Here is a 25,596-nt window from a genome sequence, read left to right as displayed (position 1 = left end):
AAATATGGCGACGTCCCTTCATCTAATGTCATTTGCATCCAAACCCACTTATATCGACTCATTTTCTGGGGACAATTAGAGCAATTAATGACTGAAAAGATATTATACAAGATTAGATCAATTATTAGACGTGGGTCAACAAACTACCTTGACGCACACAATTTAGAGGGAATATTGATCCTGGATTCTCCCTTGATGTGAATTTAGATAGCCTAGATGTAACGTTATGCTATAGCCTTAGGCCTATGACTTCCAAATAAATACTTGTTTGCTCTTTCCATTGTAATGATAAACTCTACACTCATTTAGGCTTGACGTCCATGAATTATTTGGGTTTTTTTTTTTTACCGATGGCATGATACCTCGTATAGACTCAAATGACATCAGCTATAATTCATTATGCAGTCTGTTTAAGGCTGACAGTGGGAACATTGCCTATAGGTTTTGTTTTCTCTCCTTACCGACGTCCTGCCTGGCAGATCATTACAAGCTTCTCCCCTTGGTCGCGTCACATCGCAGTGAATCACCATTGATTGTAGTTCAAACTGAAAAAACAAACAATAAAAAAACACATTAACACAACACAATAACAGATCGACGGTGCGTATGCCTAAACTAAAACATGTTAGTCTTGTATGATTACGAGCTGCAAGTATAAAGCATGCTATGTTTACACAATAAATTAAAGTTGCTATTTGGGAAGATTGGGCTAAATCCCGGTTCAAATGAGCTCATGGTTCACTAGCCGAATAATTTACCGAATTATGAGTGCTAGAATCAATTGCATGGCAACAGACGCTCAATTACCAGGAGTTATGATGTGTTCAAAGCATTTTTGTAAATGTGAATTCACGTTAATCGTGCGTAATTGCGCACAAAAATAATCTCAACACCTGAATCTTTGGAAAACATGCATCTGAGCTCCATAGTGTGCTACTGTAGCCTGCATGTCTTCAATATGCACGGCCTGTGCACAGGTCATGCCCTTCACTGGACCTTGTTACAATTTCCACATATCTGTGGGAATTGCCAGAGTGGACAGGGACAGCTGCAGACTCCCTGGACACTGCCGGGGACAGACAGACCTAACAGGCTGGCGAGAGCAGGGGTTCCCAAACTTTTACATGTCAAGGACACCCGAAAAGATAAGATTTTAATGTTTAACCCCCATCTGAGAAGGTTTTGTTGACAAATGTGTATATAACAGTTATAATTACATAACTGTCTACTGAAGATGGGGAGGTAACAGTGGTGGGAACCTATTCATCTGTTACATCATCACACGGCCATCTTGGTAGGAAAATAACAGGTGGTTGTAATAAATTAACAGGTGATTATAATCAAACGACAGCCACAGCCAATTAACTGTCTATATTGTAAGGCACCATATTTGTAGGAAATGCAAATGATATCATGGGAATACTATGAATAGATAAAATAGGCATCCTTTATAATTCTCTCATTATACTAACTCATATGCAGAGAAATAATAGCCAAGTGAAATTAAAGTATTCCTCGTTTTGCTGGGGACCCCTGAATCCTCCTCAGGGGGCCGTGGTTGTCCACGGACCCCACTTTGGGAACCGCTGGGCTGTCCAGAGGCCTACGTCTGAATGTCGGTGTAGCCTACTGCAGCCTATTAAGCCGATTAGACTATTGAATGAACTCAAATGTGAACAACTTCATTTAGGCCCAGGCTATTAGCTACAAAAATAAAACTAACTAACTAAACTAACAATGAGTTAACAAACTTACTGGAACTGCCATCACCGGGTTCTCCTTCAGTTTCCCTATCATCGTGAAGCCATCCAGGCTGACCTTTTCTCGAGGTGGGATGTTTTGAGAATCGATCATGATACAGTCCACGAAAAGAGTTACGGTGTGTTTGCTGACGACCAGCAGGACTTTGTGCCACTGGGAATTGAACAGAAATGTCAGGGAAGTGAAAACAAGAGTCTGCCTTCCTTCATCCAGCGCGGTGAAGGAGAACTCCAGGGACCGGGACTCTCCGTTGAGTCTGATGGCGAGCTGCTCGTCACCATTCACATCCTGCATTTGCCAGATGTTCCAGTTTTTACTGATGGTGCTGCCACTCATGCGCAGCACCGCCACAAAGGCAAACTCCTCCGGTAGTCCCAGTGGATAAGCTGATCTGAAACACAGAGGGAAGAAAGATGCTTATCGTAGTGACTCTACTGGGCCTCAACTTGTGTCCTCCCTAAAGAAAATCACTATATTCCTATATACTTATGTGTCTGTGGTTCTCAGGGTTTATAGTGACCATAGTGTACTTTTTTATGGTAGCTATATATCTTCTATGTATCACTATAGTCATTTTATAGGCCATATAATCTAATAATATTATACTGTTATAGCCTATAATATCAATATCCTATATGGAGTTATAGTTTTGCTGTGATTGAATAAATGAATGAATATTAGTATAGTATCCCTCTGTATTAGCCTACAGATTTACTAGAGTTATTTTTCGTAAGGGCTGATTTCGTGCAGATAGGCCCTGACTTTGATGTTCAGCACCATGGACAGGGTAAACCAGACAACCACACCAAACCAGTAGGTGTCAGTGTTCACCTATAACTCCGTTCAACGCCCCCCAAGCACCAACACTCACCTTGTGTTAATTCGGAAGTTGAACGCTGGGCCTATTTGATAAGCAACATGCTGAGGAGACGATCCGGCCACCTTTTTCACAGTCCCTCTTCTTGCCAGCTCAGCAATGTGGAACTGGGACATGATGTAAAATCCTGACGGTACAGGGATAGAAGGTAAATTAGATAAGTGCAAAATCCCTGACGAAAAATCAGTCAAAATCCCTGTAATATTCCAATATGGACTTGTAGGCTACTGTGTCTGCGGTTTATACATTATAGCAGTTTTATTTCCTATGATTTGACTATAATGTTCCTATAAGGGCTCACAATGTGTTTGTGGTCATCAAGACCGAGTTTATAGTGACCTTATCGTGCTTTATGGTGTGTTTTTATATCATTTCTGAAATAGGCAGTGGCACGATATTTTAAAGTTTTTGTATTTGTGTAGATCTAATATCCTTCTAAAATAGGATCTTCACTGCAGGAAGGGCAAATAAACACGCAGTCAAAACTCTGTTATTGTAGTTAGTGGTAGGGGCAAGGGGTGTATTGGGATTGGGCCTTATAGTGGCTCCACCTGGGAAACGATCCTCCCCGACGCTGACCTGCGGGCACGTGGCCTGTTCGATTTGAATACCAACTTCTGATGAAAATCTCACCGCTGCAAGGTGGAAAGAGAAAACAGCCCGTTAGTAGTCAAAGTGTGTGTGTGTGTGTGTGTGTGTGTGTGTGTGTGTGTGTGTGCGCGTGCGTGCGTGTGCGTGTGTCTGGCGAGTAGGCTAGTAAAATCAGTCCGTGTTTGAAAAGCTGCCCTGCTTCCTTAAATAAATATTAGGCTATCTGTGATTGTTTGCGGGTTCCTGTTTAACACCCAAACTCTACATCGGCTTGTTATCACACATCTGGACAGGAAGTCTAAGTTCTTTATCAAGTCTGAACGGATGATCCACATATTGTAGCTACAACAGATCATTCCTCTCTTGACTTGCCAAGTAGTGCCAGCATTGTATTAAGCAATATATTCAAATGTATGACTTGTTATTCTATAATATAACACTGTAATATTTTGCCAGCATTGTATTTATCATTGCATACATGTAATAGCCTTGTATTGACACTTGTATCCATAGAGCCTTACTGCAGCATGAGTGCATACATTGTATTGCCCCAGTGGGAAAACAAACCCCTAACGCAGCAGTGTTAGTGCTGTTCCTATACCCACTGAGCTACACAGGACCACAATAATTACATATCATTAAATATGGATAAGAGTAGCAGCACATAAGGAATGCATGTAGAGCTGCTATTATTATCTCAGGAATTGAACCTACCTTGCGGTGCAGTTAGGCCTACACAGTAGACTACTTACTCTGAGAATGGAGTCCTGTGCAGAGATACTGTGGGATCATGTAGCAGCAGCACAATAAGTACAGAAGGATTTTTCTGGAACGCAATCAGACATTGTAAGTCTCAACATGCTTTATGATTGAGCAAACATGTTCTTTTGCATTGTGGCTGTCAGTGTACCTTTGAGAATCAACCTGTCTGTCATTCAGAATTGGTATCAATTATATTTCTCCTCATTCACAGGCATAGTCACTATTAAGCAAATGAATTACCTTTTGACTCCACCCATTTAACAGCGTGGTCTGGAAATGAAAGCACCTGTGCTGCCTGTTTCTTCAGATTGGCTTCCAGTAGAGAACAAGACCCTTGATAGCTGCTGCCTCAGCAAGACTGACAAGCTGAAGTTTACAGTGAGTCTCTTATAGTCCAGACTGTTGTCATGCAGTGGGGGTGCGTCAACAGCTTGAACAGCATCAGCCCCACATTCCACAGGAATTCTCCTCCATCCAACTCAGATGGAAGACTCATGCTTCCTCAGTCTCACAATTACCAAATCACATTTGTAGTTCCACATATATAATTGAGGACTATGTAACAAGAATTAAATTAGCTGTGCAGAAGATAATGTTACAACATGGTGGCTTTATTTGTCCAGCACTCTTGGGATCCCACATTCTTTGTGTCTCTATGGCTCCACATTACTCAGAATGTATTGTCTTCGCTGTTCAAACTGAAAATCAAGAGACGCTGACTAAGAAGCAATTCCACGTATTTACACTCTCAGCCAAGTCATGCTTTTCTCTCTTTGTGTTTCTTAAAGGAGGCGTATCCTGTCAAAAGGGGTAAGGCTTTGTCATATTTATCATCTCAGTTCAAATCATTTCCTTTAAAGGGGCAGTTCACCAAGCAGCCCCACTTCCCATAGGGCTTTTGTTTTAAGAAATTGGCTGAAGCTAATAATGGTAGTGCAGGACAATAAGGAATGAAACCATAGCTTGGCCTGGAGGCCTGCATTAATGCCAACCCAGTGTAAGGTTTTAAAGCAGCCCATCTCTTGGTTGGATTCAGATTTTATACACACAGAACAGTCCTTTACTCCTCTTTGCTTTACGTTTCAGCCCCCAAATTTTTTTCTTATGTGTACAGTGAAAGATATCAGGGGCTTAACAAAATTCACCATTATTTCAGGAACCTCAAATATTCACGTATTAGGAAAGAAAAACATATTTTTCATTTTGACTTGGTTACATCTCTGGTTCATTGCCTATTTTTGCTTGTTTTTGCCACCATAAAGAATTCCACCTGGGGATACTTCCATAGTTTTTATACAAGCAGAAAAACTTTAACATTTGCCACCAAGTGTATTTATATTTGGTGGAGATTATTCTGTTTACTCTGATCTTACTACACCATGAGTTGATATAAGTAGGCTATAAACTTATATGTGGGCTATATTTAGTGGCACACATTCATACACACACTCAGACACACACACACCCTGACCCTTGCCAGACCTGTCTGGGATGACATTGGTATCTGATGGGCCCCCAGAAGGTGGACAGTTGTATTACAACTCACAGTAGGACTACATTTCTCGTATGAACTAAAATAATTAAATCAAATTATCTTAGAGACGTCATAGAACATAACGCCCTTCAATCCACTTGAATATGGGAAGCTCCTATGAGAATGTGTGTAGGCTAGCCATAGAGATCACCTTTCCATCATTAGTATCTGCCATTGCCGTTTACAGTCTCATTGTCTGGGAAAATATGACTGAATTTTATTTATCAACACTTTTATGATATGGGCTATCGGTACAAGTGGCACTTTTAGATGTGGCGTCAACTGCGCTTCTGATATGCGCAGTAACTGCGCAGTTAAATGTTCACAAGCGCGCAGCTGGAACAGAGAGAGACCGCTGTCAGCTCAGCGAGCTTCAGATTGAACAGAGTACTTAGCTCTCTGGCTAGCAAACAGCATAATTCAGAAAGGCATCTGGCTTATTTACGTAGTTTGTATATTATTTTAACGATTTTCTTTTGTAACGTTAGCCCGACTAAGAAGTGAATTAATCAGCATAGTGGTGTTTTCTGTCAACGCCTCAAAGGGAAAGGACGACGAGAAGACTGTACTCGGAGCTAACGTTGGTTAGCTAGCTAATGTTAGTTAGCGAAGTAGCTTGCCAACGCAATGGTAAGTAGCATTAGCATGCTGTAGCCTGTCTGGCTAACGTTAGATGTAGTGACAACTGTTCGGTGGGTGGCTAAGCTAACAGTTACCGTTAGCTAACAAACTAGTATGAAGTCAGACTTTCCTAAATTAAACGTTTGTCTGCCCACGTATTTTAAGTTGTGCTAATGTCAGGGCCGTCCCTGACCTTTTCTGGGCCCAAAGCAAAATTTTGATTGGGAGCCCTCCACCTGTGACCCTGCCCACGCCGAGATTGTCAACCCACCAGTTAGGTACCTTTATCACCTCGGTCTAGTAATAACATCAAAATTACGTACTATGTTTCTAACTTCCACAGCAGTTATAAAACTGCTCCCTGTATCACTGTTCGGTTTAGCTATTGCCATAAATAGTTCGTGTTTGAAAGAAGAAAGCATAAGCCCGGTGTCTGTTAAGGCCCTGTCAAATAAGTCCTTCTTTATTTTATTTTCCCATCTTTGGATGTTTCACTTTTATTTTCCTGAAGTGGGGCGTTAACCTTCGCTTGAATTAGATTTAGAGAACTGCAAGTAATGTTACTTACTCAGCAATGTTCTTGAGCATATGTAAGGAAAGGGGTATTTGACTATGGCTTTTTCCAAATAATGTTGTATTTATTATATGCACAACCAGACATGCACTCGTCCTTGCCACATTCCAAGGAACAGAGTAGATTTGAGTGACGTTAAGCGATTGGTGTTTGCTTCCTTGTAGCTTTGACACTAATTATAGTGCTGCTTGATGGAGCCTATTCTTTTGCTGAAAGGAGTTTTACACACTAATGCAAAACATTTACAATTCCTATCCACATAATGCTGAAGATGTTTTTGTTGTTTGAAAATGTCTGTTAGGAAATTAGTAATACAAGTTTCTACTACAAGTCAAATCAGTAGTATTTGGCTTTAACAATACGGAGCCCTTTCTCATTGAAAAACATTTGCAATTATTAACAGAGATCATATAAATCCCGTTTGGGGCCGTCTCACATCCAAATGATTTTAGAGTAGACAATACTATTTTATTGATTACTGCAATTTTCAAATTGCAGGAGGCGCAATATTTGTAAAAGGCAAAATGTGGGTCAAAATACCATTTTAAATGAAATATTGTCGTGCTGCAGAGATGTCCTGGCCTACACATCATATTCTATAGACTTAAGAACACATCTTTGTTTGGTACAGATCCCTGCAAAAAATCACACCATAATAATTTTAATACGTTTTTCAATGAAAATGAGAATAATTATGTAAAAATTATCATTCCCTCTAATATCGCAAATCATATCGCAATTGCAATATCAGTCAAAATAATCGCAGTTAGATATTTTTTCAAAATCGTTCAGCCCTAGACTACAGTAGTATTGTTGATTTATTTGATGGGAGACCAGTTGGGTTTCTGTATTTTGCTGCTCAGGCTTTAAAGAGCAAGCAGTATCAGTTGTCCTTTTGGCTTCAGTTGATGGTGTACACCCTCATCCCATCACTTGTAGATTCCTGTCCAGACTACATATTTTTAGATTGTCAGCAGTCTAAATGTAAATGGATATTTTTGGATTGTTAGCCTGTGGTGGTGTTATCCATGTCACCTTTTACATATTTGGCTGTCTCTGCAGACTGTGAAATGGTCAGAATTAATAACATGGTAATGCTACAGTATAAGGGCATGAATGGGGTACTGTTGCTATGCCCCAATTGCTTGGGTGTATCTGTAGCTGATGGTCTGTAACAATTATTTTTTTTGTTCCCTCCCATGCCATTATTGTAAAACTGGTGACCAGACCTAAAGTCTAGCCCTAATCATAATTACGCTGTTTCACCAAAGGCACTGCCATTGATGTGATATAGCCTAATAATTTTCCTTGGTGTGCGTTGTACTCAGTAGCCTTAGTCATAGCTTAGCTACAGGATTCTGTGCTTGTTATAATATCTCACACGACTTGGCCTAACTAGTTTCACACTTGGTATTAAATAATAAACTAGTTCATTAGTTATGAAGAGGCCTTAGTAAAGGCCATTAAGATCACAATAAATCAGGTGCAGACTAGCCACAGGACTGGTGTCCTGTGGCTTCTGTGTTGTGCTCTGCACACTATGTTGGCAAATTTTAAAGAGCAATTCTGTTTCCTCCAAGGGCGGTATATTTTGACATTACCATAACCTGGTACCTTTTGCTCTGCATATTATATTAAAGCCTGTAACAATCAAGCCTCTGTCAACGTGCTAGAGATCAAATTCATGTTGCCCTATTGTGTCTCATATTGGTTTTCATTGCCATGAACACAATGCCATCAGTTGTATCCCAGTGGATGATTTATTCATTTCATACATGAGTAATTTAAGGAGCTTCTGTATGATAGTCAATGCCAGTTTCTTTTTGTCTCCACCACAGCCGCAAGTCTCAACTAAATGGTGTCTTCTTATACTAAGTACAACACAGGCTAAAAATGTTTGCGTTAAATGACATGGCTGTCTGTGTTTATTTCTAACACTGTTAATCGGTGGATATTATGTTTCAGGCCTATTTTTGTGTTGTGATTCATAGCTTTTTTCCCCCACACTCTCTTACTTGTGCTATAATTGTCTGACCTGTTAACCAATTAGGGCAGCACAGGATTCCACTTAAGCAAAATATAGACCTCATGTCCACATAATAATAATATTACTAATAATAATTTTCAACAAAACATTGACCTAAGCGTTGCCTTAACCCTAATTTTAAACTTAATTTGGAGACTGTATGACTAGCACTAATATTTAATCGGTAATAGCTTTTTTTTTTATTGTAAATTTTTTTAAGATATATTGCATCTTTGCAGTTTAGGGCTTGGCCTCGCCTCAGTTCCATGTGAATTAGGAGTTCATTTTTGTACCTCAGCTAAGATAAACTATGTAGCCTACTGTTGACTAACATTTTATCTACTGCAGTTATGCTGTTCAACTAGTCCTCAATACTGAGAACCTAGTGAAAAGAAGGTTTTGACCCGAAGCTCTTTCCTTCATAGATGTGAGAGAAATCCTGGTGGTGAAGAGACTAATGTGATTACTTTGTGCTTGTAGGCCTACAGGTCTGTCCCAGATGATATAAGGCACCTCTGCCTTTAAAGACCAAGATGAGTGAAGTCCAGGCCACGGTGGAGTTCTCTGTGGAGCTCCACAAGTTCTACAATGTGGACCTGTTCCAAAGAGGGCAAGTATTATCTCTGTTTTGCTTCATTGTTCAAGTTTTTCCAATGTTTCTTAATTGGCATGCATGTATTTCCAGCATGCGATAAGTTACTAAAGCTTTAAATTGAGGGAGGACGAAGATGCATTTGTTTGACTGTTTTGTACCATATAGGCTAGCCCACCCTTACAGTGAATTCTCTCCCTTGGACACACACACACACATACACTTATAGACAAGTTTAACTGGTTGATTGAAAATAGGCCTGTTTTGATTATACAGCTTGAAGGGAGTTACACCTATGGTTAGCAACTCAATGCCAGAGAGGGGAAGGTAGACACTATATATTAACGACAATGCTAAAACTTCACACTGTAGAAAATTATTTTCCCAAGTGCTATAAACTCTGTTGGAGTTCTATGGTGCACAGGTAAGCACAGGTATGGAGGAGTGAAGCGTGTCCTCCCTGACTTGCTTACCTAAACCACGGTGTTGTAGAGATAGTGCCATTGTAAAAATAGCTATATGTATGAAATTCTTGAAACGTTATGTTTAATGAAGCCTGCATACATAATTAATGCAATGGAGAAACATCACATCATTACATTCTTAGATCTGCTTTTTAGTGGGCTAAAATATAAACTGTGATATTAGGTATGTGTAGTGTAGCTATACTGTAGGTTGAAAAAAAAACATTCACCACAGATTCCTGCTTAAATATATTTTTATTTATGTGTTTTCACTTTGGTGCTTTTCAGCATGAGATTGTCATTAAGGGTTTTGTTTTGATAGTTTTGACCGGAAGTCCTATTTTTTCATTCTGGCTTGATATGAGTAAGCAAAGCCAGGTGAAAATCCTAAAATGCTGTTGTTTGTGAAAAATAACTTTATCCTCACATTAAAGAATCTATATCCGCTAGCCCTATTGTATGTTGCCTATTTTGTATTTTATTATTTTCTTTTATTTGATTGAGGATTCTTATTCAATGATCAGTGCATCTTTTGGTCAAATGAGTGCATGTTCCATAATGTTATAATGGGCCAATAATAGTCTGCATCAATGACTGATAATTAAGTAGCACTCGAATCAGTACTGGGATTGGCTATCTATTTAATTCAGCACTCACATTGGTTCAAAAAAATTGCTATTCGAACACCTCTACAATTTACTGTACATCAGAGGTTTGGTATGGTAAGCATTTGACATAATCTTAAGCAAAAAACATTTTCAGCAAAATGACATGTCTGTTGGACCTTGTGTATAGGACAAAATTATCATCTCAGATTGATGCTTAGCAGAGAGACTTCTTTCAAGGCCTTGAGCTCACATTCCAATGTAACATAGCATGTTACACTAAGTAAACCATGTAGCCATCATAGAGTGGATTTGGCGTGTAGCTATTTAACAGGAAACAAGCTATGGCCTAGATTTCCCATCTGAGCTCCCTTGTCACTTCCTGCTCCCTGGTATCATTCTGGTGTCGTACTGTGTCGTAGGGTGTAGCAGCAATACTGTCACAATGCTACATAGGGCTAAATGGCCGTGTCAAACAGGTGTGAGCCCCATTTTCTATTTTGGTGCCTTATTTTGCTTATATTGGGAACATATGACAAGCTGTGGCAGGAAATAAACACAGGACATGGCTGACTGGGAGTCTGTTGCACAACAATGTGTCCAACCGATGTGTTCACCATGTTGGAAGGAAAAGCCAGGAGGAAATATGACTCGCATTGTTTAAACAGCACAGCTCTAACTGTAGTGGCCTATAACATCTGGAAATTCTCTTTGTAACAGCAGCGTAGGGATACTTCACTGTGGTGAGATAAAATGCTCGCTCTGTGCTCTTAGCTCGTCAGTGCTTTAAGTCCTCAGGTTTACTACATGAGTGAGTGTAAAGGAAAGTGCTCATTATTTACTTATGAAAGGAATAGAGTCATTTTACAGGTGCTATAAGCTAACCTACACACTTTGCTCCCTTCTTACCAAGCTTCTACTGATGCTCTAAACAAACTTAATATGACTAGTTATTCTTATCAGTGTTCACGCTAAAATTTTGTCTGTATTTGCAGGTTCTACCAGATTCGTGCCAGTTTGAAAGTGCCACCCCGGGTCCCACACAAAGTAGAGGCCAGTCTGCTTCACCCAGCAGGTTAAGGAGACTTGGATTCATCCACGATTAATACACTAATTGCCCTGTGCCTTCAGGAATCAATTAAAAAATCTTGTTGTCTGGTAAAACAATGAAAGAAGCTGGTGGTTAAATATGGCATTTACCAGCTACTATGGCCTGTAGGAATTGCTGCATTTTTTTTTTGGTTGCCAAACGTAGCTTGGCTTGTGTAAACACACTGTTTTGCTGGTGTCCAATCTTAGCAAAGCCATTAAAATGCAGCATGATGTGTCTTTTTTCTGCTCTGCATTGTGCATAAAGTAGCACACTGCTACTTTTGTTTTATGCCGTGCAAAAAAAAAAATCTTTTACATTCTAAAAGAGGTGGGCAAGTGCCAGTAGGCTTGTCAGTGGGCTGCAGGTTTCACAATAGACATAGATAGCACTCTTTCCAATTAAAGTCATGTCAATACTACAAGTAGACGTGCACATTTTAGTTGAATGTCCATGTTATCTGTGTCAAACATTAGCACTATTGCAAATGGTTATGATTTGTTTACTCACTGGTTTTGTTGGCAGGGAGCTGGTAGGGCCTGGCTAATCTCACAAACCGCTCGTTGTTCTCAGTATTTCTCCAAGGCTGCATGCGGCTCATCCCCTTGCTCAGAGCGCTGTGCTGCTCCATCCACACAAAGCACTCCATTCTGTGCCACACAATAAATGTCAGCCACAATAGGATCAAGAGAAAATGCAGATGCCAGTGAATAAATGTTGTATTTTCAGGTTTTTATGATGATATGAGTCTTGCGCAATACAATAGATATGAACAGACTAGACCTTCATCTTTGATCCAGCTCTAATGAGGTATACCTTGTCAGACAGTCCTGGCACTGGTTATGAGAAGTTTGTTATTCATAGGTTTTGTATTGGGTCATATCCATAGTATTAGTCTTTATTTGTCAGCACAGGACTCTTTCATCTGCATCTAGATCTCCTTCCATCTTAGTCATTAAACTATCAACTATGTGTAAAATCAAGCACCTGACATACTGATGTTCTGTGCCTGGCCACAGTGCCAGATCATCTGTTGCTAAAGGCTACATTAGAGGATGCTAGAGCAGACAGGTTGGTTGTGATCACTCAATGGATTTGTTTGACACAGTAAAGTAAAGCAGTGTTTTCTGTTTAGGCTCTGATCTGGCCTTCCCTGCTTCTGTCCAAGATGATGTCATCTGCAGCAAAACTTTCCAAATCCTGTACAAGAATGAGGAGGTTGTGGTCAACGATGTCCTTCTCTTCAAAGTGATGATGCTGTTGGATGAGAAGAGGGTATGTTTTAAGGAAGGGAAGTGGTGCTTTTACACATAGGCTGTGGTTTTTTTTTTAATATCTCCACTGATTTTCAACATCCTCAGGTGGAAGAGTCCCTCAATGACATGGATTTCCAGCTCTTCTTGGATTTGTACTTCACGGATGGCGATTACACGTAGGTGTTGCAGAGAAATGCTGAAGATCTTAACTATGTGCAATTATTTGTATTTATGAATTGATACTTGCAGCTCCTATGCAAACGAGATAGTGATATAATCCTATCTGTGTTCTTTTCCCTCATTTAATTTCCATAGGCCAGATGATCCGAGCTCTCTCCAGAATATCAGTGGCCGCACTCTTCGTTTGCACTTTAGCCTCCAACGAGGCATCCACCAACATGTCAACGTCATGTTTGACTACTTCCACCTGTCTGTCATCTCCATAGCTATCCATGCCTCCCTGGTGGCACTGCATCAGCCCCTCATCAGGTCAGACTGCTAACCATCCCAAGATATCTGTCTTACAGATAGTCACAGAAGATGGCTGTTACTTTGCACTGAATATTGTAGTTTACTCACACACAAGTGTTGGAGATCTTGCATGAATCTCCATCTTGCATGAATTTCCAGTTTCCTTTCTGTTGTTTGCCACTGCCAGTTGTACTCTTGCAATAAATGCCAACACAAAATATTTAGTGTTTATCCTAACCACCAAGCTCAATACTACCATGGAAGTACACACCATAGCTTTTGAACTTCAACATGAAGTTCATGCACAACCCTGGAAAAAAACGAAAACAGAATAAACCTGCTCAGAAGAGTCTCATGAATTTCCCCTGGTCATTACCTCAGTTGTATCTCAAAAACCATTCTCAATATACAACACATTCCTTCTTTTTTCAATATGTAACTCAAACATCTAGTCGAAGGTTTTGCAGTGCAACTATGTTGAGCTGTGCAGTGAGCAAAACCACAAATATCTTGAGTTTGTCAGTGTCTGTTTTAACAGCACAAATGGCATAGTTGTAAAAAGTCACCAATAACACAACAGGAATAGCAAATTGAAGACTGATAGATCCATGAGAGCTCTGAGGCCTGCTGTGTGTAAATAGCCAACAATGTTGAACATAAATTACTCCTCTGAGGTCTCATCCATAAGACTGGGATACCTGGGGATGGCCACTGCCATAATACTGTACAGCTTTACCCTGTCACTCAGAATATACTTTAACACAGGCAATGTTTGGTGCTTATGTGCATGGAGAACATAAACTGATCTATGCATCTTTTTGTACTTAAAGAACACATTCTTAATGTAAAACTTGTAAAACTATATTACGTTTTATACTGATTTTCATGAACTCTGTTTATCTATCTAGTTTTCCTCGGCCAGTGAAGACCACGTGGCTTAACCGCAATGCTCCAGCACAGAGCAAAGACTCGGTCATCCCACCCCTGGAGAGTGTGGTGTTCGGCAGCAGTTATGTCAAGCAGGTGTCCCCAGATGTAAGCCAAGCTCATCTTGAAAGGATAATGTCTCTGGCAATCTCTTTTCTACAGATAGTTGCTACTGAACTCATAATGGATGCGGAAAGGTCTGAAAGATGCTGTAGTTATACACAACAGGCTAAAATTAAGCACTATACAAAAAGTAATTGACTGTCATAAACTTAACAACACCCATGACAAGCAGTGGAGGTTGGTTTGCTGTACTTGTAACAGGGAGAGATAAAGCTGAGAGGGTAATAAGAGCCTTTGAATAGCCTACAATGTTGTATATACTGTTTAAGCAAGACTGCTAGTAATACAGACTTGGATTTATGTGGGCATGGTTGTGGGCCTGGATGTGACGTATACATTTCAGTAAGGGTGACATGTTACATTCTTTGCATTTGAAGCATGGGGAGATGTGTTAGGCTGCTGACAGATAGAGCAGAAGAAGAGGAAACTATTAGACCACTATCGCATTTGGCCAGGAGTAATTGGCACAGGCTGATATCGAAAGGTAGCCAGCTAGAGCTGCCCCTTAGATGCAGGAGCCTGAATGTACCAGAGCCATTCAAGCAGAACGGAGGCAATGCCCCTCATCACTCCTCGATGCAGCACTAATGGGCATCTCGGGAACAACAACCCATCGACCACTTTTCATTTCACAACAGGGATCTGCACAGAAGCCGCTATAAAGCATTGCTATTTCGAGATTACACACAGAATAAATTGCTGAGAATAACTGGCAGGTTAATCTAATGTGATTTATAGGGCTGTAGTTGTTACCACAATACCAGAGTAATAAGAGGCACACAGCGTGCAATGTCATAACTTTTTTTTTCTTTTCAGGTGAAGGTTATAATGAGTATGTATTCTATACTGTGTAGCGTAATCTGAAATAAACTAAAATCTAAAATAATAGCCTGATGATTTAGGTGTTAGTGCCACTTTTTCATCAACAAAACAATCTTTTTGGACCTGAAGATAATAGACCCTGTGAATTCACACTTTTTTTTTTCCTTTCTTGTTTGTGAACACTGATATTGTGAGGCTTACAGTGCAGGTTAGAAATGCTTTAAATATAACAAGAGTTGAGAATATGAACATTTACATTGGTAGATGACCTGCACATCCAGGTGAATGCTCGCATGCTCCTGCTTAAGTCTAATATATTTTCTTCTCTGTGACCCTCTTGATCCCTCAGGGCAGGACATTCCTGGTGTCTGACCACTGTCTGCAGCATGCCTTCAGTCTGCACCATAACCTTTGCGCCAGTCTGCTACAAGCCTACCAGGGCCTTTTTGACTATTTCACCTCTGTCACCAAGGACCTGCCCTCCTCCCACCGTATGGAACTAGGTATACTGCACTGTAGCTTCACACTAACTTATATCCAAGCAAGGGGTTATGACTGTTTATATTCTAGCCTACCTCTATTTAGGCATATCCTTCATGTTGATGGACTGTTTGACTGGTTTAAACAATTTAATTTGTAATCACAAACCTGGCGGAGAGATGCGTTCTGCACACTGTCTTCATTCATTCACTCAGAAGCACTCAAAATCATTCAGTACTTTGAAAGCTATACAATAAATAGCCTTATAATTAATTTTTGTTTTGGATGGATATTTATTGTTTTGATTGTTTATACTTTTCAGTGTTTGTGAAATTTCTATTTTATTGTGTTCCCATGTCATTTCACCTGATCCTTACCCGTTAACAAATTCTAGCCATTATAAAAACACCTCACACCCAGCAATCCACCATATTATTTCAGGGACCTAATTGTGGTTGACTAACCTTAATAATCATAAAAATGATAGTTACCATACTTGGATTCATTATATACATCTCTTAATCAGTAGATTAAAGCCAAACCTTAACAGCTCCCAAACACACAGCTCACCCTTCTGACTCTGACCTGGTGGCTCACCAAACCTAACCCACACAAGTGGACTGATATTAATCCATCCCAGAGAACAGAGTAATAGGAAGGTTAAACATGCCTATATGTGCAATCCTACTAGCCAAGCCCAGCATGCAAGTCCTATATGAGAGAGTACTCAGAAGACCCTATCCCCGAAGCCAAAGGCACGTCTACATAGGTATGTCCCGACCCTTCCAGTACCTCAAATCAGCCTGCCTCTCTTTCCTTTTTTCCTCTCCTCTCCACTTTAGTTTCCTGCTTGTAGATAGATCTTATCTCCTTTATGCCCCACTTTTCAGAGACAGTATTTACTTTAGCTGCTGTCATGCTCATCTGTTACCTACGTACACTCAGTCTTTCTTTCTGTCTTCATAGTTTGGCCTTGGTCAAAGTCTCATGACACTGTGATACTGTAGAATTTGTGGGCCTGTATCTGCTGTCTTCGGTCTTGTCCCCCACCTTATAAATGTGATTGACAAATGCTCTCTGACAACATTGACACCAATGCTGTCTGACACCATTATCTTCCACAGCCTGTCTTGCAGGTCCTTTTGAAAGCCTTCTGTATGATCATTGAATAAATGATGAAAGTAAACCTTTCTAATGCTATTCTTCTCCTCCCTCAGAGCAACTTGACTTAGAGGCCCGTCTAACTGAGCTTTGTGAACAAGTGAAGGTAAGACCTGATGAGTGCCAGTCTTTCGCTAGGCAATGAAACAAAACATTATGTCCTGCCACCATGGTACACGGTATGCAGAACATTATGTTATGATGGCTTGTGAACACAATTAACTCAAGAACAATACATGATAGAAACTTAATATCATAGTGCTTATGGCATGACATTAGACAACTCAAATACATCTTGTAACATTTGGTGTTTGTTATCTAAGGAGCGTAAAAGAAATTGCTCCTTGTTTCCAAATATTACATATGTCCAATGATAAAGCTAGCATAGGAAATATTTTACGATTATATGAGTTCCTGTTAATTGCAAGCGGCTCGTTAATATTGAAAGTACTCATTTTCTGTTAGTAGTGCAGAAAAGTGACTTGAAAAAAAATATACTGACCTACTTTTGATTGCTCAACATTTCACTGTTTAAAGCCCCCTGCAGAAATGTCAGAGGGATAAGAGCACCCTCTATTTTTCTGGGACCCAAGAGGTCTATGATAATATTTTATTATTTGTATCAAGTAACAATATACTTCATTGGTTAAATGGTATTCAATGCAGCTCTTTGTCAAAAAGAAAAACTTACTCAGCAGATATATCAGATACAGTTAATTTTCCTCCTTGGTTTTCAATATTGATATTAGAATCAGTGAACCCCTAGTTGTGAGCAGTATGAAAATCCTCTGCTCCAAATGTTCAAATTCACAGTCAAGGAATGCCAGAATATCTGATTTACTAGATTTATCTTAAATCCAATCCCTCTTGGCAGCTAATGCATAGAACTGCATCACCACCATTGCCTTGTGTACTGATGTTAGGAAACTATGACGTCACTGGAGCCCTCTGGTGGCTGACTTGGCTCTTAATCCTTGTAGCAAAAAGCAGAGACCCCTGACGAGCTGGCAGAGCTGGTGAACATGAACCTGGCTCAGCTCTGCTCTCTGCTCATGGCCCTCTGGGGACAGTTCCTTGAGGTGGTGTCCCTGCAGGAGAATGTTGCTGCCCTGCTGGCTATGGAGCACCATACACTCAGAGTGAGTCTCCACCTCTCAACTCATCTGCAAACATAAATATCTGATCTTGTTATGTCTGGATGGCAATAGTCCTATTTTTGTCTGAGTTACCCCAAGGCTAGACTCAAACATTCTGAGCAGAAAAAAAATTGTCTGAATCTTGGTTTGTAGACTTTAATGTGGTATTATTGCAGGTAAGGCGGTTTGCTGAGGCATTCTTTTGTCTTGAACACCCAAGACAAACTGCGTTGGCGTATCAAGAGCTACAGTGAGTTACAGAGGCATATTCCTCTTGATGATTATGAAACATTATCTTAGTGTAACAAGCCTATGCCAGTACATACTTGTCTGAAATACTGTAGCCGAAGTGTGGAAAGCCCTGACTCTGTTTCCTTCTCTCTTGCTCTTTCTTTCTCCTTCCCTCCCCCCTTCAGTGCTCACAGCCACCAGCAGATGACTAATGCCATCAAAAGCTCCAGCTACTTTCTATCTTTGCCTCCACTTCCAGTGGAATGTGCAGACCTGGATGGTGATGTCAGCTCCCTGCCAATCATCTTCGAGGATAGATACCTGGATTCCATCACTGAAGGTCTGTAATGTAATAAGACTAATTCACACTTATTACATATACAAACGTTTTGCTAATTCACTAATCCTTAAAACTAAAAAATATTTGTATGTTGCTAAGTTTTCTTTTCTTTCTGGTTTGACTCTGAAGATCGTGATGGACCCTGGCTGGGCATGCATAATACAAGGGCTGGCTCAATGTCCAGTAAGACAGACAAGCCCAACTCAAAGGACTGCAATGCAGCAGCAAACTTCCCCAGCCCTATAGCTGAGTCTCGATATGCAGCTATGGACACCACCTGGCCAGACAACTGCGATCCACCACCCAAGTCCAAAGGCAAGTCGGTCAAACTGAAGAAAAACTCCAAGACTGAGAACTCCAAGAAGCTTATTAGGCAGGGCTCGAAGGACTCTGTAGTTCTGGTGGGCTATAAGAACCTCAAGGCTCCTTATGGTGATGCCAGCACCAAGTACAAGGAAGGGGAGGCTCCCCTGAACCCAGAAGAGGAACGAGATGCCTTGCTAGGGGACTCGAGCAGTTATTTAAGGACTAATGCCAATTCTGTTTGTGACTCTGGGGCCACAACCACACATGCTGGAAACACTGCTATTGATTCTCTTGCAGATGAAAACATAACTACCACTGCTTGTCAAAAAGGTTACTTCAAAAATCTTATGAGCTTGGATGCACAGAATAAGCCTCAGGCGGGTACTGGGGCTGTAGCTACATACAACCAAGCAGTGCACAAAGATGAGCAAACTGACCACTGTAGCCAGAAGTTGCCACAGGGGCCTACTGGGGTTAGGCAAATTGAGGTGAAACCAAGTAACAAGGACCCGTTCCAGGGGGACAAAGTCACAGTTCTTTTACCCTGTCGGACTGATGGGACTCTGAATAGAGATATTCCCGAGATCACCCAGACAGACCTCTGTGAATCTAAACAGTCTGTGGTGGACTCTGTGTTTGAGCGGCCTGGTAAAGAGGCAACACAGCGTAGCCGGCCTGGTCTGGTCCCACTGCAGGTAAAAGGTGATTGCATCAGGCTCCCAGATGGAGGAGTCCCCAGTGCCTCTTCCCGCCTCTCAGACTCGGGCATTGAGAGTGAGCCCAGCTCCTTTGCGGCCCAGCTGGCTCCAGCATCCCAAGGTTGTGCAGGGCTAGGTGTAGCTGAATCAGATGGTGCTCCCCCACAGCCTGAGAGGCCCCTCCTGAGCCCTGCACTACGGCCTGTACTGCATAGCTCTGTGCAAAAGGCCAGTGGGGCAGCAGAGGGACTTAACCCAGAAAGTACTAGTGCTGTCAGTGGAGTCCAGTCCTCTCTCACCTCCATCAACTCCCTGCCCTCAGATGATGAGGGAGAGGGTTCATCTAGAGGCTCCAGTGGCGCTGAAATCCGAGGCAGGAAGTCCAGTGTCTTGGTCCAGGAGCAGAGCGTAGTCTTCTCTGGGGATTTCACTAACAGACCTACCGTTGATTCCACAGCACGCTGCCCAATGCCTCCTCAACCACATCACTCTGCCTGGAACCCTGACACTGCTACAGCTGATTCCCAACCTGCAAAACCTGCCTCTGAGTTGGAAACAGACCCCAAATTGATAGGTATTTCTGAACTTGGGCTAGAGGGAGCAGTGGGCCCTGGGGCCATTCGAGAATCACGTAGTGAACCCCACACTGCCTGCCCTTCCAGTAATTCTGCCACTAGTAGTACTGACCTGGTGAAGCGTGGGATGGTGGAGAACTACTTTGGCTCACGTTCTAGCACAGATGTGTCTGAGATCAGCCCTGTGGAAACATCTGCTATCACACTAGGAATCCAGACAGGACCACAGGGTGAGGAAGATGAAGACGAGGACGAGACTGAGCATGAGATGATCGAGAATGGTTACTATGAGGAAGGAGATGGCTATGCTTTTGTGAATGGTGTTGTCGATGAGGAGAGACTTGGGGTTGGGGATGCAGTTGCTCAAGAGACAAGTCTTTTGTTTGAGCAGCTTAGCCTGGGCTACCTCCATGAAACAAAGGATTTACCAAGAGCTCCCATCTGCCCCGCTCTAGCTTCCAGCAGTGCTGGCTACAGCCAGAGCAGGCCTCCCTGTCCCTCCACTTCCCTTTCCTCTAGCCTGCGCTGGTATGAGAGCGCACCCACACCACAGATGAAAGCGTGAGTCATGTTTGAATCTCTTCATGCATCTTGCACAATTTTCCTCACATCCCACTTTCTGTGGTTTTTCTCAGTCCCCACTATGGCTCAAGCCCCAGTGTGCTAAAAGTATTTGTCATCTCACACACATTATAGGTTAATACACAGTATGATAATTGTGCTTCATCATCATCCAGGTTCATCAAGGCCAAAGAAGAGATGAAGCAGCTAAGGCTACCTGGCTTCCTGTACAGCGAGGTGCCTGAGCTGGCATCCACCGTGCCCTACTTCAGCCTGGAGGAGGATGAGAGCTGTGATGAAGGCATTCACCTTATAGTCTGTGTCCACGGCCTGGATGGTAGGAGGCTTCCTCTTTCAGTGTAAATGAGATCCTTTGAGTCTTTTTTTTTTGTACTCAGAACAACGCATTGCTACCTTTGTGTCTCCCTAATAACCACAGGTAACAGTGCAGACCTGAGGCTGGTGAAGACTTACCTGGAGCTAGGACTGCCTGGAGCTCGAATAGACTTCCTCATGTCCGAGAGGAACCAGGTAATTAAATTTAGCCACAGACACTGCTGCCTTCTCATATCACTCTTATAGATCTGATGCAAGAAGCACTTACAAATGGAACAACCTGTTTTTCTGACTGTTCATCCACAGAATGACACTTTTGCTGACTTTGAGTCAATGACGGACCGACTACTGGATGAAATAGTCCAGTACATCCAGATATACAACCTTACAGTCTCAAAGATTAGGTAAAATGTTCTATCTATATGATCTTATATTTGAATTACAATAATTCCAACAAAGGCATATTTTACTGCAATTAAGGTGATGCAGTTTACCGTCTGCATCATAGAAGTACCTGTATTCACATTAAAGCTCTCTTGTGGATATTATGGTCCTTTCTATAGCAGTCACCAGTGTGTCCTCTCTGAAACATTTTCAACAAAGTAGTAAATATGAACTTGGAAAAATTAGGAACTATTTTTTTTCACTAGCTCCCTGGTTACCGCTCGTTATCTTAGCAACCAATTTCTTTTTTCATAAGGCACAGCTATGTTGGTGTGCTTTGATGCCCATTTGTCCCCCAGATTGCTGCCATGAAACAGCCCGAATTCACAACATTGTTGTCGCACAGTAAAAATAAATGTCAGTTGTATATTTATAATGATTGGTGTCTTTACAGTGTCTAAGCCTCTGTATTCTTCATTTGCAGCTTTGTGGGTCATTCCTTGGGGAACCTAATAGTTCGCTCAGTGCTGACCAGGCCCAGGTTTAAATGTTACCTGAGCAGGCTGCACACCTTCCTCTCCCTCTCTGGACCTCACCTGGGCACACTGTACAACAGCTCTGCTCTGGTCAACACCGGTAAGTTTCAGAGGTTTAGCAGATTGTGGATGGTGGAGGACAGCACACCTTATCATCTTCACTGGTCCCACTAATGATACCTTCAGTCAGTTAAATAGGGGCGGGGATGGTTGCATTCTCTCGTCTACTCTGTCACAGTGCTGAAGCCTGTTGAATAACTGTTTCTCCCTAGGCCTTTGGTTCATGCAGAAGTGGAAGAAGTCAGGGTCGCTCCTGCAGCTGACTTGCCGCGATCACTCTGATCCTCGCCAAACTTTCCTCTACAAGCTGAGCAAGAAATCTGGTAAGCTTTGCCATTTTTGACCAAAGATGTTTTGTGCTTTATGTATGGTAAATGAGATTGTACAGATAACTTTTATATTTATCTGTTTTTTAAGGTCTGCAATTTTTCAAGAATGTGGTGCTGGTTGGTTCGCTGCAGGATCGCTATGTCCCCTATCATTCTGCTCGTATAGAGATGTGCAAAACTGCATTAAAGGACAAACAGACAGGTGAGTTGAGACAGGATTTAAAGATTGCTATGATGTAAGGCTGAAACAGTTGCTTTAATTACCCAAGTACCTCGGTTACAAAAAAAAATCTCTATTAGAATTTTTGTCCTCACCCGCTTATTAGTTGCTGCATCTTTTATGTTTGTTATTTTCATGTATATCTAGTGGGTGGTGTCTGCTGGGCAAACTGATGTAACAGCTTGCTAGCACAAGACATGCATGACTTTGGTAATTGTAGGGGTTGCTTAGACTCTAAATTAGAGATGAGCAAGCAAGTAGAACAGAGATGAGCCAGGCCAAAGGTTTAGGAGTGTTTGAATGTAAAATTAAAGCAAAATATAGCCATGACCTACATAGAAAATTTGATTGCATTTGACGATATGGTTATGCAGTCTATACATGTTCCTCTGCCTCCCAGTTTCACTCCTCTTTCTCACTTCCTCTGTGCACAGAGAGATTCTGAAGCTTGTTTGGTTTATTTGTATTACTGCAGCTCCAAAGGTTTTCTCAATTATTTGAAGATCAGGTATACTGAAAATCACTGGACCTCTGGTGTAAAAGCCTTTACCCTACCTATTGTATTTTACCTATTATTAGTGTGCGAGAATCTGTGGTGTAGCCTTTCATTCTTACCCTTTTTGTCTTTTTGTAATTTTAATTAATGATACACTACTTGTAAAGTTCACTTGAGAGTACAGCAAATAACTCTGATTCAATAAGAGGGGGAAAAGGGGTACTTGATGCTTAGTTACATGGGCTATAGGCCAAGTATATTTTAATAAGACACAAAGCACTGCTGAATATATACATATTTTAAAAGTCCAACAATGTTGTGTGTTTATTTTTTTCAAATGCACACTCTATACACTGAATGTACAAAATATTAGGGACACTAACTCTTTTCATGAAATACACTGATGAGGAGAATCCAGGTAAAATCTATAATCCCTTATTGATTTCCTGTATTAAGTCTATACCAGTTACAAAGGAGGAGATGTATATAAAGAGAAGCAGACAAGTTAGAGAAGGATTTTTAAGCTTTAAGGCAAGTGAGATGTTGATTGCGTAAACGGGGCTGCAACAAATATCAGGAAGATGTCTTTAATATTTTGTACATTCAGTGTTATACTGTATCCTCCATTTATGTCAAGTTGTGAGAGACACTAAAGAGGACAAAACAAAACAAACCATGTCCTACTCAACCTGTCTCTTCTATTTCACTCCTGTCTCTTATCAGGTCCTGTGTATGCTGAAATGATCGAGAACCTGCTGCTGCCAGTACTTCAGAACAAAGACTGTAATCTAGTGCGCTATGATGTCATTCATGCCCTGCCCAACACAGCAAACTCCCTTATCGGCCGGGCCGCCCACATTGCCGTCCTCGATTCTGAGATCTTCCTGGAGAAGTTCTTCCTAGTTGCAGGCCTCAAGTTCTTTCAGTAGAAATGCGTCACAATCAAACTAATGGCTGTACGAGAGGAATGTGGAGCTATTACCTCACTACATCTAAACCTAATTATGATTATTGTATCTGGATTATCACTTGGTTTTTAAATGCATATACTTCCTCGTGGAAGACATGAGAACAAAATCAGTGTTTCTTATGTTCCATGTTGCAGTTTCTGTTTTATTGGAATGTTAGTGGATATGGAGTTTGCCATTTTTATTTTTCTACTGCCATTTTTTAAAAGATGATTTTTGTTGATTTTATGTGTTGGGGAAATAATTTCCCCCCATCGTATGATATATTTTCAGTGTTATTTATGTGTTATGTTTTTGTTCTTCCTCTCCATCAAGATATTAATTTACATTTAGATGCTGAACTGGAAATGTAGCTGCTAAAAATGAAATGGTTGTTTTGGTGAGCTGGCCCAAGTAAAATCTGCACATATTGTCCTCACCATTGCAAATGTTTTTCCACCAATTTTAAAGATACACTCTGCATTAATTTGCACCACAACTGCATTTTACAAGCTTTTGTACTGAGAATGGTCATTTGTACAAGTTACTTTTTTATCAACTATTTTCCATCATTTTTAAAGGCAAAGATTGCAGTTGAAATAGGATTGTTGTGCAGAATTTGCTGCCTTGGCTTTGGTCTTAATACTGTATGATGTTCCTTGCCATTGCAGCATTCTGTACAACATTTACCCAACCTGGTGTTGGGAGAGTAAAGCTTTGCCTAAAACATGAAAACATTTTATTACAGGGGTTTTAAGCAATGATCATGATTGAGCAAAAGCACATGTTGGTTATGTGAATTTGTTTTTGAAAGTGTTTGGTCGGTATCATTTGGGGATTATTTATGTGTTTAAATTGGAAAGTATTGCTTTGAATTAAAAAAAAAAGTTTCTTGGTCAATGGTTTATATATCATCATACTCTATCATTAAATATGCATATTATTAAGTGGGTTATGTCATTTCTTTTTTCTTGGTTCATTTTCAGGGTAATTCCTGTGGTCTAGGATAGTCCAGTTCCATTCAGTCAATATTTATAAATCAAGTCTGTTGCTCCTCAATTAAGTTTTTTTTATGTTAATTGAAAAATAGATTTTATCTGAAGTGATTTCCTTTCTCGCAAAATTAAACTATCTTGACAGACATTATTTAATTCTATGTTCCTCAAGTGTAAAGAAAAGTTCATGGTTTGAATGAGCTCACTTTACTTACATTTTATCCATTTGCTTCCAGTTGATTTTACAACCAATTTTAAGATTTGATTTATTCTTTTTAAAATCATTAAATGACTTGGTTCCAATATAGATAAAGGAGCACACAGTTTCTGATTTACAGCCATGCATTGCTCTGTTTGTGTAATGTCACTATTGTTAATTGGTTTGTTGGGAGCCCACTACAGTTTTGCCATAATGAGCCTTAATGAGGCAGCACGTCAGTTGTCTTTTTGGCTTCATATTATTGTGTACTTGGCAGTCAATGTTGAGTCCTGTAGTGTCTTTGCTAATATATTTTCTTAATGTGAATTTGTATTGTTATGGTGTTATTACTTAGGCTTCCCTGATCTGTAATCTGACATACTGTTGATTTAATTTTACAGTCTTAACTTCGTTTAGAAAAGTGCTATGCAAATATGGCTATTGCTTGGATCAGATTGTCCTCCAGATGGCAATGTCCTCACACTATACCGAGTAGGCCTTCTATTGAAG

General features: G+C 40.7%; 2 protein-coding genes across 2 annotated transcripts; one reads left to right on the top strand and one right to left on the bottom strand.

The window, feature by feature from the left end:
- Positions 1–135: 135 nt before the first annotated feature.
- LOC139646538 (collagen, type XIX, alpha 1) lies at positions 136–3,564 on the bottom strand. Its single transcript, XM_071522436.1, has 6 exons — positions 3,513–3,564; positions 3,190–3,273; positions 2,633–2,765; positions 1,756–2,152; positions 462–545; positions 136–147 (listed from the first exon to the last, which is right to left on the bottom strand). The coding sequence occupies exons 1-6, from the start codon at positions 3,562–3,564 to the stop codon at positions 136–138; spliced, it is 762 nt and encodes a 253-aa protein (XP_071378537.1).
- Positions 3,565–5,881: 2,317 nt separating this feature from the next.
- On the top strand, positions 5,882–24,835 carry fam135a (family with sequence similarity 135 member A). Its single transcript, XM_071522434.1, has 21 exons — positions 5,882–6,155; positions 9,227–9,356; positions 11,403–11,482; positions 12,633–12,772; positions 12,859–12,929; positions 13,069–13,242; positions 14,133–14,259; positions 15,446–15,599; positions 16,268–16,345; positions 16,794–16,843; positions 17,718–17,876; positions 18,050–18,123; positions 18,290–18,444; positions 18,574–20,584; positions 20,761–20,921; positions 21,024–21,115; positions 21,227–21,324; positions 21,789–21,940; positions 22,113–22,223; positions 22,318–22,431; positions 23,669–24,835. The coding sequence occupies exons 2-21, from the start codon at positions 9,280–9,282 to the stop codon at positions 23,872–23,874; spliced, it is 4,284 nt and encodes a 1,427-aa protein (XP_071378535.1). The 5' UTR covers positions 5,882–6,155; positions 9,227–9,279; the 3' UTR covers positions 23,875–24,835.
- Positions 24,836–25,596: the final 761 nt, after the last annotated feature.

The sequence above is a fragment of the Centroberyx affinis genome, unplaced genomic scaffold (assembly GCF_046629955.1).
Source record: "Centroberyx affinis isolate AG114_WGS23_722 - 3 ecotype Tasmania unplaced genomic scaffold, CSIRO-AGI_Caff_v1 ptg000987l_1, whole genome shotgun sequence".
NCBI classification, from domain to species: domain Eukaryota; kingdom Metazoa; phylum Chordata; class Actinopteri; order Beryciformes; family Berycidae; genus Centroberyx; species Centroberyx affinis.
The sequence above is the reverse complement of the archived record's forward strand: the minus strand, read 5'-3'. Positions and strand labels throughout refer to the sequence as shown.

What these genes read in the sequence shown, in the direction of transcription:
- LOC139646538 (XM_071522436.1), bottom strand. Translation starts at nt 3,564, where the DNA reads ATGTGGATCATCCGTTCAGACTTGATAAAGAACTTAGACTTCCTGTCC. An exon ending in CTTAGACTTCCTGTCCAGAT is followed by an intron (nt 3,274 to 3,512) that starts GTGTGATAACAA and finishes TCCACCTTGCAG; the next exon opens with CGGTGAGATTTTCATCAGAA. An exon ending in AACTTCCGAATTAACACAAG is followed by an intron (nt 2,153 to 2,632) that starts GTGAGTGTTGGT and finishes TCTGTGTTTCAG; the next exon opens with ATCAGCTTATCCACTGGGAC.
- fam135a (XM_071522434.1), top strand. Translation starts at nt 9,280, where the DNA reads ATGAGTGAAGTCCAGGCCACGGTGGAGTTCTCTGTGGAGCTCCACAAG. An exon ending in TTGGCGTATCAAGAGCTACA is followed by an intron (nt 18,124 to 18,289) that starts GTGAGTTACAGA and finishes TCCCCCCTTCAG; the next exon opens with TGCTCACAGCCACCAGCAGA. An exon ending in CCTGGATTCCATCACTGAAG is followed by an intron (nt 18,445 to 18,573) that starts GTCTGTAATGTA and finishes TTGACTCTGAAG; the next exon opens with ATCGTGATGGACCCTGGCTG.